At 48.1% G+C, this 12788-nt stretch overlaps 1 protein-coding gene across 1 annotated transcript; it reads left to right on the top strand.

The window, feature by feature from the left end:
- The first annotated feature begins 1050 nt into the window (after nucleotides 1-1050).
- GIPC3 (GIPC PDZ domain containing family member 3) lies at nucleotides 1051-12240 on the top strand. The gene is made up of 6 exons (XM_035117206.3): nucleotides 1051-1664; nucleotides 5029-5214; nucleotides 6921-7101; nucleotides 8163-8275; nucleotides 10404-10485; nucleotides 12089-12240. Exons 1-6 carry the CDS (start codon nucleotides 1350-1352, stop codon nucleotides 12238-12240), a joined length of 1029 nt encoding a protein of 342 aa, XP_034973097.3. The 5' UTR covers nucleotides 1051-1349.
- Nucleotides 12241-12788: the final 548 nt, after the last annotated feature.

Raw genomic sequence — 12788 nt, 5'->3', positions numbered from 1 at the left:
ATAGATATAGATGGCGGAGGTAGGCAACCTAAGGCCCCGTGGGCCGGATGCGGCCCAATTGCCTTCTCAGTCCAACCCGCGGACGGTCCGGGAATCAGCATGTTTTTACATGAGTAGAATGTGTCCTTTTATTTAAAATGCATCTCTGGGTTATTTGTGGGGCACAGAAATTCGTTCACACACACACCCCGCAAATATAGTCTGGATTTGAAGATAAAGAATCCTATGGGGCTGTCAACTCCCGGATATGAAAGTAAGGGCGCTGAATTAAGGGAATTTCCCGCAAAAAAGGGGAAAGTTGACAGTGCTGGGACCAGCCCCCTCTGAAAAAGGTTGCTGACCTCTGCTATATGGTCATTGATGGACCTCATAGGTATCTCAAGCCATTTGCCCATGTTGCCATGCAACCAGTCCATGCAGAATGGAGGCACACTATATATAGAAAGGAGGAAACCAGGGATATTTTAGGAAGCAGGCCAGCCGGCGGGGTCAGCAAACTTTTTCAGCAGGGGGCCGGTCCACTGTCCCTCACACCTTGTGGGAGGGCCGGACTATATTTTTATTGGGGGGGGGGAATGTACGAATTCCTATGCCCCACAAATAACCCAGAGATGCATTTTAAATAAAAGGACACATTCTACTCATGTAAAAACACGCTGATTCCTGGACTGTCCGCAGGCCGGATTTGAGAAGGCAATTGGGCTGGATCTGGCCCCCAGGCCTTAGTTTGCCTACCCATGACTTACACCATAGGAGCCTACAGAAACACAAGACACTGTTGCTGTACGTAGGTTTTATTTGTTTTTTATCTTATATTTTGGAAATGTACATCCAGGGTTCCCCCCCTTTATTTTTTTGGAGGGTGCCCTAAGAGGGTGGGGCCCTAAGCTAGAGCTCGTTTAGCTTGTACGTAAATCCGGCACTGCAGAGACAATATTTCCGAAATAAAATAATGAGCAACCTGGTCTCATGTGTTCCTCCAAAGGTATATCAGGAAAAAACATCTGCGGTCCCAAGAGAGGCTTGCAGCAGCAGCAGCAGCTGGGGCCGGGGGAAAAACAGAGCTGGGAATTATTTGCAAGGGCCGTACGCTGATGGGTGCAGGGTCTGGGTACCAAGCTTGTGCACCCTGCCACCCCACAGCCTCAGACATGGCACCCTTGGGGGCGCAGCTTGCCTAATTGAATTCTCTGCTGGAAGGTGGGTGCGATTGGGTTTCCGGGCCCCGTGCCAATGCCCGGCTCGCCTTACGTCTCTGCCATTCCACCTGGAGGCCAGGGGCATCAATAATTCAACCAGGGCGATCGTCTCCCGTTGTCCGGGTGAAGGGGGGAACGCAGGGGGGGGCAATGCTGTGTAGGGCCAAGCGACCGAGCCGGAAAGGAGACGAAGAACGGCAGGGAGGGAGGCCGATGGAGAACGGTGTGTCCCGGGAGGCCGGGGGCTCGCAGGCCTCTTCCTCTTCCTCCGAAGGGGGCCGGAGCACCCCGGGGCAGAGCGGTGGCACCCCGGCGCCCCCGCCCCGCCAGCCCCGCGTGAGACCCCGCCTCATCTTCCACACCCAGCTGGCCCACGGAAGCCCCACCGGGAAGATCGAAGGGTTCACCAACGTCAAAGAGCTGTACGCCAAAATCGCAGAGGTCTTCGACATCTCCCCGACAGAGGTGAGGCCTTTCTGGGTGTGCGGGGTGGGGGGGTGGGGAGGAGAAATTCGGTTCATAAGAAGAGACTTGCTCACCCGACCGAACACCCTATTCCTTCCCCTCCAAAATTTCTCGCATGAAAATAAGAGCTCCAAGAATGGAGACTCCGATAAAATGTCAAGAAAACGTTTCTGACAATAAGAGCTGTTCGACAGTGGGATGGAAGGTGGCGGAATCTCTTTCCTTGGTGGTTTTTAAGCAGAGCTTGGATGGCCGTCTGTCCTGGATGCTTTAGCTGAGATTCCTGCATTGTGGGGGGTTGGACTAGATGACCCATGGGGTCCCTATCATCTCTACTACGATTCTATGATTTATACCCCATCCATCCAACTGGGTCGTCCTAGCCACTCTGGGTTGCTTCCAACATATATCAAAACAATAAAAAACTTAAAACATTTTTTTATTTAAAAAAACTTCCCTATATATAGAATCATAGAGTTGGAAGAGACCACAAGGGCCATCCAGTCCAACCCCTGCCAAGCAGGAAACACCATCAAAGCATTCTTGACATATGCCTGTCAAGCCTCTGCTTAAAGACCTCCAAAGAAGGAGACTCCGCCACACTCCTTGGTAGCAAATTCCACTGCCAAACAGCTCTTACTGTCAGGAAGTTCTTCCTGATGTTTAGGTGGAATCTTCTTTCTTGTAGTTTGAAGTCTTGTAGGACTGCTTTCAGGTGGCTCAGGGGTTTCATAACTCCATCCCCTCCAATATTTATCTGATGAAAATAGGGACGCCCTATTCCATCCCCTCCAACATTTCTCCAAGGAAAAGCAGGACATTCCAGGATCAAATCAGCTGCTGCAAATCCAGGGCTGTCCCTGGAAAACCTTTGCTGCTGTTCTCACATGGATAACCCACAAGCAGGATCCGAACACAAGTGCCCTCTCCCCTCCTGGCTCCGGTCAAGAACGCAGCCTTTATTTTCACAGCAAGAAGCCATCAAAAGCCTTGCCCTCCATGCATTTATCCCATCCTCTTTTAAAGCCATCCAGGAGTCCTTTCTTTTACCAGCCTGGAATCTTCTGACATTCGCCGGACGGCCCCAAGTTCTAGGGTCAGGAGAGAGGGGGAAAATGTGCACTGCCTGAAACAGATCTACATGAACCGAAAAACGCCAGCTCTGTTTGGAGCTTTTTCGAATTTTGCAACCGGCTTCCCCAGTTGAGCAGTGTGCAAAAGCAGGCAGGGGGTGCATTAAAATTCATATATTCGTGAGAATCACTTGCAATGGCGTATCCCGGCGAGGGGAAGCACCTGGCCAAACTATACACACTGATTGCAGAAGACACGTGCACTGGGAGGGATTCGCACTAAAGCGCTGGTGCATTTTCACGAGGACTTTTCAAATCAGTGAATTGCAAACCGCTGGGGGGGGGGTTGAATTGAGAAAGGAGGCCTTCTAGGCAGATTTGTGTCATCTGTTGGCGGGGAACCAAGGGAAGGAGTGAGCCTGTGATTAGAGCATTGGGCAGGGAGCGGGGTAAGACCTGAGTTCGAGAAAGTTGAGAAAGTTTCCGAAGTGGCTCAAGGTCCTAGCCAGTTTTAAAGCATGGGACTGGGACCTGGGAGAGCTGGGTTCAAATCCCCACTCAGCCACGAAGCTCGCTGGGCGATCTTGAAGTCAGTCACCATCTCTTAGCCTGACCTACCTCGCAGGGTTGTTTGGGGGATTAAACAATCCCTCCCCCCTTTTCACATTTTATTTTATTTTGACCAAGTAATAATCATAAATAATAAGAATATAAATGTGCATCCCACCACCTCCGAGACCATTCCTTTGTAACTATCCAACCTCCTGAAATTTCAACACCTCTTGCGATAGTTTGACCCCTTTCCATTTTAACAGTATGAATTCTAATTCTACCAACGCCTTCCATGTCTCCTCAAAAATCATTTCTCCTGCGTATTCCCTGACTTACCTTAATGGCACGTGTTAATTTTTCGTTAATAGCTATATATCCCACGCCTCTTTGTACCATTCTTCCATTTCATATTCTGCTTGCCCCTTCCACTTCCTAGCTACAATAATTCGTGCGGCTGTCAATAAATTTTTGAGCGAGTCCTTCCTAGCCTGTGAACCTTCCACCCCATCGTAAATTGATAACAATGCTACCTCTGGGCTTTCACTCAGCTTTTAACCCAGTGATTTCTGTCCTCTCCTTAAACACCCTCTGCCAACCAAAATTGTACATATTTACACCCCCACCACATGTGAAGGTAAGTTCCCATTGCCTGGCATCCATGTTCCTCTTTTCTTCACCTCCCTTTATCCCAAACCCTTTTTGCTTCTCTTCCCCCCCCCCGCAACCCCCCTTTGTCTCCCTCATCTCTTTTTCAGCCACCCCCATCCCAACCCAGGGCCGGATTCAGGTTTGATGAGGCCCTAAGCTACTGAAGGTAAAGGGGCCCTTTCTATGTCCAGCTGTCCTTTGTCGACAACAAATTGCCGCTGTTTTCTGTGTTGAATATATGCTATAAGGTAATTTATGGACTTAATAGGTATCTCAAGCCATTTGCCCATGTGGCCACGCAACCAGTCCATGCAGAATGGAGGCACCCTCTATATAGAAAGGAGCAAACCAGGGATATTTTAGGGAGCAGGCAAGCAAGCGGGGCCCATGACTTACATCCTAGGAGCCTACACAACACAAAACACGGTTGCCGGATGTAGGTTTTATTTTATTTCTTTTTTATCTTATATTTTGGAAATGTACATCCAGGGTTTTTTCCTTTAATTTTTTTGGGGGCCCCCAAGAGAGTGGGGCCCTAAGCTATAGCTTGTTTTTAAAAAAGGTAAAGGACCCCCTGACAGTTAAGTCCAGTCGCAGAGGACTCTGGGGTCGCGGTGCTCAGCTCGCTTTCAGGCCGAGGGAGCCAGCGTTTGTCACTAAACCGCTTCTGGCGGAACGGGACACCATGACGGAAACCAGAGCGCATGGAAACGCCATTTACCTTCCTGCCGGAGCGGTACCTATTTATCTACTTTCGAACTGCAAGGCTGGCAAAAGCTGGGTCAGAGCAACGGGAGCTCACTCTGTCACGGGGATTCGAACCGCTGACTTTCCAATTGGCAAGCCCAAGAGACCACAGCGCCACCCACGTCCCTATATAGCTTGTTTAGCTTATATGTAAATCTGGCACTGCACGTACCTCTTTTCTCCCCCTCCCTTTATCCCAAACCTTTTTTTGCTTCTCTCTCTCTCTCTCTCTCCCTTTCTCCCCGTCCGCAACCCCCTTTTGTCTCCCTCACCTCTTTTTCGCCATCCCCACCCCAACCCCGCTGGGGAGAAAACCTTAAGCGTGGACCCGTTCTCTCCTCCAGATTCTTTTCTGCACCCTGAACACTCACAAGGTGGACATGCAGAAGCTTCTCGGAGGCCAGATCGGTCTGGAGGACTTTATCTTCGCTCACATCCGCGGCGAGACGAAAGAGGTGGAGGTGACGAAGACGGAGGATGCTCTGGGTCTCACCATCACGGATAACGGGGCCGGATGTGCCTTCATCAAGGTCAGGATGCGGGCAGCACAGGGATGGGGTGGGAATAGGTGCCGCACGATGCACAGAAGATTTATGTAGCTGAAGGTGCAACTTTCAACTTGCAAAGTCGAATAACTGTACACATCATTTTCAATTTTTCCCCCATAAAAAAATCCATTTTATTCATTTACTTGTTGGCCCTGCCACGTGTTGCTGTGGCTCAGTTTGTTAAATGGAGGGTCAGAGTCCCCTGACCTTCAGAGTCTCCCTGTTTTGTGTGTGTTATGTTTACATAGGCGGATCCCTGTCTCTCTCCCCCCCCCCGTACTGATCCATTACCTATCCCTGTCTCCTATTCTGCCCCCCCCCCAGGCAAGGCTTGAGGTGTCCCTGTTTCGTATTTGGCCCACCCCCACCCCACCCAGGCAAGGCCTTACCTATCCCTGTCCCGTATTTTGACCCCCCCCACCCCACCCAGGCAAGGTTTTACCTATCCCTGCCCCCTTTTCTCCCCCCCCCACACCTAGGCAAGGCCCTACCTCCGCTCGGCCTAGTCTGGTGGTGGCGCGATCTCTGGGGTAGGTACGGGTTGTGGAGCGGTCTGCTCCATGGCAAGGCTTTACCTATCCCTGCCCCCTATTTGCCCCTCCCCCACCTAGGGAAGGTCCTACCTCCACTTGGCCTAGTCTGACAGTGGCAGGATCTCTGGGGTAGGTAGGGGTTGTGGAGCGGCCTGCTCCGTGGACAGGGCGTGATCTCTGGGGGTCCCTGGGGAGCAGGCTACTGTTGGGGTGGCCTGTTCCCTGGCAGAGGCCTGGTCTCTGGGGCGGGCTGGCTCCCAGGGTGGTGGGGCTGGATGGGGAGTGGGCGGGATTGTGGCATTATTTTTGTCCTTTGTATGTTGGATGTCCACTGGAGGGCGCACGTTTTTGGACAGAAATCCAGGTTTCTACCTGTCCTAGGTGTGTCATCTGGTCAATGTAAATAGATCAAAACACTCCCACATGCACATCTGATGTTGTGGCCAAATTTGAGGCCGATCGAGCAAGTGGTTTTGGAGAAAAGTGTGGAAGTACAAACATGGACCTTCTACATTTTTAGATTTATACTTTTCAAGTTTATGCATTTCACTAGTTTTATACACGTCACTAATCTTACATTCATTTTGACATTTCAAAACTTGACTTCCTTCCCCCTCTTTCTGCGGTTCCTTAAATTTGTTTTTTAATATCTCCTGCATATCCAAATTAACTTAATTTGCTCATTTATTTCTTCTTTTATTCATGATTTTCAGTGTTGTACATTTCAATGATTTTACAATCATTTTAACCCCTCTTTTTGCGGTTCCTTAAATGCATTATTTTTATATTTTCTGCATATTCCAAATTAACTTAATTTGCTCGCTTATTCATCTTCTTTAATGAACGAAACTCTTACGAAACTACAGGTTGTTACAATAATCCTGCCAATGTTTTTCCCCTGTTTATAATTTATCTGTAAATATTCAATAAACCATTTCCATTCTTTTATTTTAAAAAATTGTTGTCTTGATAACAAAGATGCTACTGGAAGGAATTTTTTTTTTTTTTGAGTACCAAGACATTTGAGAACCAAGGTACCACTTTACACATCATTTCCAGGTAATTTCAGGTAATTAAGAGACAGGCCGTGTCTCTTAAAGGGGGGCAGCATGCCAGAAATTTAGCCGAAGGTGTATGCATTCCCTTAACCCGCAGCGCATCAAGGAAGGCAGCATCATCAACCGCATCCCGGTCGTGTGCGTCGGAGACAGCATCGAGGCCATCAACGACCAAACCATCGTCGGGTGCCGCCACTACGAAGTTGCCAAGATGTTGCGTGAGATGCCGAAAGCCCAGCCCTTCACCCTGCGCCTCGTGGAGCCGAAACGGGCCTTTGGTGAGTTGTGGGGGAGAGGAAGACCCCCTCAAAGTGGGGCTGGGGAGAGGCAGCGGTCGGGGGAGGATTTTGTGGAATGTTCAGGGTGTTGTTGTTTAATCGTTTCCGACTCTCCGTGACCCCATGGACCAGAGCACGCCAGGCACTCCTGTCTTGCACTGCCTCCCGCAGTTTGGTCAGACTCATGTTGGTAGCTTCGAGAACACTGTCCAACCATCTCGTCCTCTGTCGTCCCCTTCTCCTAGTGCCCTCCATCTTTCCCAACATCAGGGGCTTTTCCAGGGAGTCTTCTCTTCTCAGGAGGTGGCCAAAGTATTGGAGCCTCAGCTTCACAATCTGTCCGTCCAGTGAGCACTCAGGGCTGATTTCCTTCAGAATGGAGAGGTTTGATCTTCTTGCAGTCCATGGGACTCTCAAGAGTCTCCTCCAGCACCATAATTCAAAAGCATCAATTCTTTGGCGATCAGCCTTCTTGATGGTCCAGCTCTCACTTTCATACATCACCACTGGGAAATATAGCTTTAACTATACAGACCTTTGTCGGCCAGGTGATGTCTCTGCTTTTTAAGATGCTGTCTAGGTTTGTCATTGCTTTTCTCCCAAGAAGCAAGCGTCTTTTAATTTTGTGACTGCTGTCACCATCTGCAGTGATCATGGAACTGAGAGGATACATTGTATATTAATATCCTTCCTAAATTGCGCTAGCAAGTTCCTTTACTTGGCAGAGTTTACCTTCCCCTTTTACATGCACAGCAGATAGCCGGTTGCAGGCTCGTGTAAGCCTCTCACTATCATAGAATTCAGTATTGAATTGTATGTTCCTTGTAAGTTCCCTTGAATGCCTCTTAAAAGAACAAACACGCCACAATCTTATTCATAAGTCAATAGAAGTTTACAACATCCTCCTTAAATTGTGGCACCCAAAACTGGACACGGGACTCCAGGTGTGGTCTGACCCAGGCAAAATAAATTGATGCAGCCTAGGATCGCGTTCACTTTTGTTGCTGCTGCATCGCACGGTGGGGTCATGTCTCCTCCTTTGTCTGCTTCCGCTCCCCTAGACATGATCAGCCAGAGGACACGAAGCAACAAGGTGCCCAGCGAGGGGAAAGTGGCCAGCGGGAAGGAGACACTGCGGCTACGAGCCAAGGGCAGTGCCACTTTGGAGGAAGCGGTGAGTCCATCCTGGCTTTCAAGGTGTCAAAAGAGCTCCTTGCCAAGGATGCAAGAGAGCTTAGGCATGCCTCTCCTTCTCCCCCAGCCCTTTCCCTATGATTTCTCTCCCTCTGCCATACCATAGAATCACAGAATTGTAAATTGGGACCTCAAGAGTCATCTAATCCAACCCCCTGCATTGCGGGATTTCTTCTCCCTCTCTCTTTCAGTCACCCCTTCTGACCCCCTTGTCTAAAATTTACAACAACAACAACAACAACAACAACAACAACAAGCCATGCATCTGACTGGGTTGCCCCAGCCACTCTGGGCAGCTTCCAACAGATATCAAAACATAACAAAACAGCCAACATCAAAACCTTCCCTATACAGGGCTGCCTTCAGATGCCTTCTAAAAGTTGTCTAGTGTACTTACTTATCTCCTTGGCTCGGGGGTCAGATAACTTCATATCCTCCAACATTTCTCCTGTGAAAATAGGGACGTCCTATTCCAGTGATGGCGAACCTATGACACGCGTGTCAGACGTGACACGCAGAGCCCTCACTGCTGGCACGCGCCCCATCGGCCCATTGACACTGTTGTTGTTGTTGTTGTTTTCCATTTGTTCTCCCACTCCCCTACTACAACTTGTCTCCGCTGTTAAAACCTTTTTTGTTATTGTTGCCTGTAGCCAGAGATTGTGTTCAGCGATTGGTCTGTCTTTCAATTTGCTACATTAGTGGCTGTTTCTGATTGGGTGTAACAGCGTTCATTTTTAACCCTTTCTGTGCTGTTTGTTTTGGCGCTTTGGCAGACGATGATGTCGGTGCTGCATGTTAGTTCCAGCGAAGGTGTTATTTGTCATTTATTTCTGTTCTCTTTCCCCCCAAAAAAGCAAAGCAACTTTTGCGCTCCCCCCCAAAAAAAGCTCCAAAACTTTGGTCAGCAGCTCCCCCAAAAAAACATTGCTCACTCCATAGCTCAGCATGGAAAAGCACTCAGTGAGGGAGAATTTATTAAAGAAACTCTCCTAAGATGTGCACCAGTTCTATTTCACGATATGCAGAATAAAGATGCAATTATTAAGAGAATATCTGAGTTACCACTCAGTAGAAATATCATAAAAGACCAAATAATGAGATGAACAAAGAAAGTCGACGACCTCCTGGAGAGTTATATGGGCATCCGAGACGTGGAACTGGGTGAGTGGAGAGGGGCAGGTCTAATGCCCTCTGAGACCCCCGGAGAGTCTGTCACCCCGGGAGTGGGGTGGGGGTGGGGGCAATCCTGAGCTGGCTGAAAAAACGGAGAGAGCTGAGTTCAGATTCTCCCATGCAGCTTCAAAGCTCGCTGGGTGTGGCCTTGGCAGGGCCCGATTCCGGTTTGATGAGGCTCTCAGCTACTGAAGGTCATGGGGCCCTTTCTATGTCCAGCTGTCCTTTGTCGAAAACAAATTGTCGCTGGTTTTTTGTGTTGAATATATGCTAGATGGTCGTTTATGGACCAAAAAAAGCTCCAAAACTTTGGTCAGCAGCTCCCCCCAAAAAACATTGCTCACTCCATAGCTCAGCATGGAAAAGCACTCAGTGAGGGAGAATTTATTAAAGAAACTCTCCTAAGATGTGCACCAGTTCTATTTCACGATATGCAGAATAAAGATGCAATTATTAAGAGAATATCTGAGTTACCACTCAGTAGAAATATCATAAAAGACCAAATAATGAGATGAACAAAGAAGTCACTAAGCAGGTAGGTTAAATAATTAGTTTTGGGTTTATTAAATACAGTTATATATTACAATTATACATTTTTGATATTTAAACTATAAATATCGTGAAATTATGGTTTTTTTTCCTCGAAGTGACACACTACCCGAGTTATGCTCGGTTTTTTGGTGAATTTTGACACACCAAGCTCAAAAGGTCGCCCATCACTGGGCTATTCCATCCCCTCAAACACTTCTCCCATGAAAATAGGAAAAGCAGGATAATCTGGGATCAAAACAGAAACCAAGGCGGCTTCTTTAAATCCGGAATTTCCCAACACTTGTTTGATACCTGACATCTGGTGGGACTTTGCCCACCCACCCCAAGCCATGGCATTGGGGGGGGGCACCAGGCTGACCTCCCCGTTCTCCCGCTTGCAGCCCAGCGAACACGAGGAAGAAGCGGCCGGGAAAGTCGACGACCTCCTGGAGAGTTATATGGGCATCCGAGACGTGGAACTGGGTGAGTGGAGAGGGGCAGGTCTAATGCCCTCTGAGACCCCCGGAGAGTCTGTCACCCCGGGAGTGGGGTGGGGGTGGGGGCAATCCTGAGCTGGCTGAAAAAACGGAGAGAGCTGAGTTCAGATTCTCCCATGCAGCTTCAAAGCTCGCTGGGTGTGGCCTTGGCAGGGCCCGATTCCGGTTTGATGAGGCTCTCAGCTACTGAAGGTCATGGGGCCCTTTCTATGTCCAGCTGTCCTTTGTCGAAAACAAATTGTCGCTGGTTTTTTGTGTTGAATATATGCTAGATGGTCGTTTATGGACCTAATAGTATCTCAAGCCATTTGCACATGCAGAATGTAGGCACCCTATATATAGAAAGGAGCAAACCAGTGATATTTTAGGGAGCAGGCTAACAGGTGGGGCCCATGACTTACATCCTAGGAGCCTACACAACACAAAACACGGTTGCTGTATGTAGGCTTTATTTTATTGGTTTTTTATCTTATATTTTGGGAAATGTACATCCAGGTTTCCCCCCCCCTTTAAATATTTTGGGGGGCCCCAAGTGAGTGGGGCCCTAAGCTACAGCTTGTCAGGGTAAATCCGGCACTGACTGAATTAAAAGGTCCCTCTCTAGCAGGATAACATTGAACCCAGAAAACTCGCTTGCAATTTTCTTCCAAGATCAAATCAATATTATTTTGATCCTTTGTTGTGGGGGGGGGGCCCTGAAAGGCACGGGCCCCCACTGGTAATCTAGCATTGAATGAATGAATGAATCTTTATTTGCGTCAGCCATCGGCCATAGCAATAAAAAAAAAAAACAATACGATAAACAAAGAATAGAAATAAAAAGTTCATTTCAGAAAGTGAAATATGGTTTGCCATGTTTCCAAAAGTTGAGATTTGGGGGGGGGGGTGTGTGTCAAAGTTGTTGATATTTTTTATTTTTATTTTTGCAAAATCTCAAAGAAGTTGAAGTTTTTAGCTTTTTTTGGGGGGGGGAACCATAGAATCAAAGAATCGTAGAATCAAAGAATCGTAGAGTCAGAAGGGGGTACCCCCAGGGTCATTTAGCCTGACCCACTTTATGGTGCTCTATTAATAGGAGAAAATAACAGAGGCCAACCAGAGAATATTGAGAAGCAAAGCAGCTAGTAAGCCTGATCTTTATTGAACCGTTGCAGAGAATATTGAGAAGCATTTATTAAACTGTTGCAACAGGGTTCCCCGCTCACCCCACACATGGAGGGAGGAGAACCCTGAAAATTGGTGTGCAAGCTCTTATATAGACTTTGGAAATTGCCTCCCCTGTAGCTCAAGACCACCCCCCAAAACATCATACCTGCATCACAGAAAGAGGTGGTCCCCAGCAGAAATTGGAGTGTGTTGCTTCTCTCCTGTCTGCCAGGATACCTGATAATAATGCCTTATCTGATTGCTTTTACCTGGGCATCCTGGCCATTCTTTTGTGATGGTAAATATTTGGTTCCTGAATCTCCACCCCAGGGTCATCTAGCCTGACCCGCTGCAATGCGAGATTCTTAATGCTCCTGAATAGAAAATCTGCCAATGGCAAACTTCTGTGGTGCCCCCCCTCCCTTTCCCTTCATGTCCTGCAGCCTCGAGCATGGTGGAAATGGCCAAGGGACGGCAGGGCTCCGAAGACTTCGCCCACGGCCTGGATCTGCTTCTGGGCGAGTTCGCCTTCCCCGAGGAGTTTGTCGCCGAGGTCTGGAGAACCATCTGCGAGGCCAAGGGGAACCCAAAATAGAGGCGGAGATCTGGCCCGGGCGACGTCCCTCTTCTGTCTCCATCCTTATCTCTCTTCCGCTTGGCTTCCTGTGCCTCTTATCCCAGCCGGTTTTTCAAGGTCTTTGGTTCCCATCCAGACACACAAACATTTACACCCGAACTCGCTTCTCCTTCTTTTTAAAAGAAAGGAAAGCAGAATTAATCTGTGGCTCTTGTTTGTTCGTTTTCTAAAGACGTGCCCATCTCATACCCTCAAATACTTCTCCGATGCAAATAGGGACGTCCCATTCCATAATAATAATAATAATAATAATAATAATAATAATTTTATTATCTATACCCGGATTGAGTTGCCCCAGCCAATCTGGGTAGCTTCCAGCATATATAAAAACAAAATAAAAAATGAAACTTTAAAAACTTCCCTGTACAGGGCTACCTTCAGATGTCCTCTAAAGATTGTCGAGTTACTTATCACCTTGACTTTGAGGTTCCATAATTCCATCCCCTCCAACATCTTTGCAGTGAAAACAGGGAAGTCCTATTACATCATCATCACCATATTTTTAT

The sequence above is a fragment of the Zootoca vivipara genome, chromosome 6 (genome assembly GCF_965207765.1).
Source record: "Zootoca vivipara chromosome 6, rZooViv2.hap1.1, whole genome shotgun sequence".
In the NCBI taxonomy this organism is placed as follows: domain Eukaryota; kingdom Metazoa; phylum Chordata; class Lepidosauria; order Squamata; family Lacertidae; genus Zootoca; species Zootoca vivipara.
Note: the sequence above shows the minus strand (reverse complement) of the source record. Positions and strands in the feature narration are given on the sequence as shown.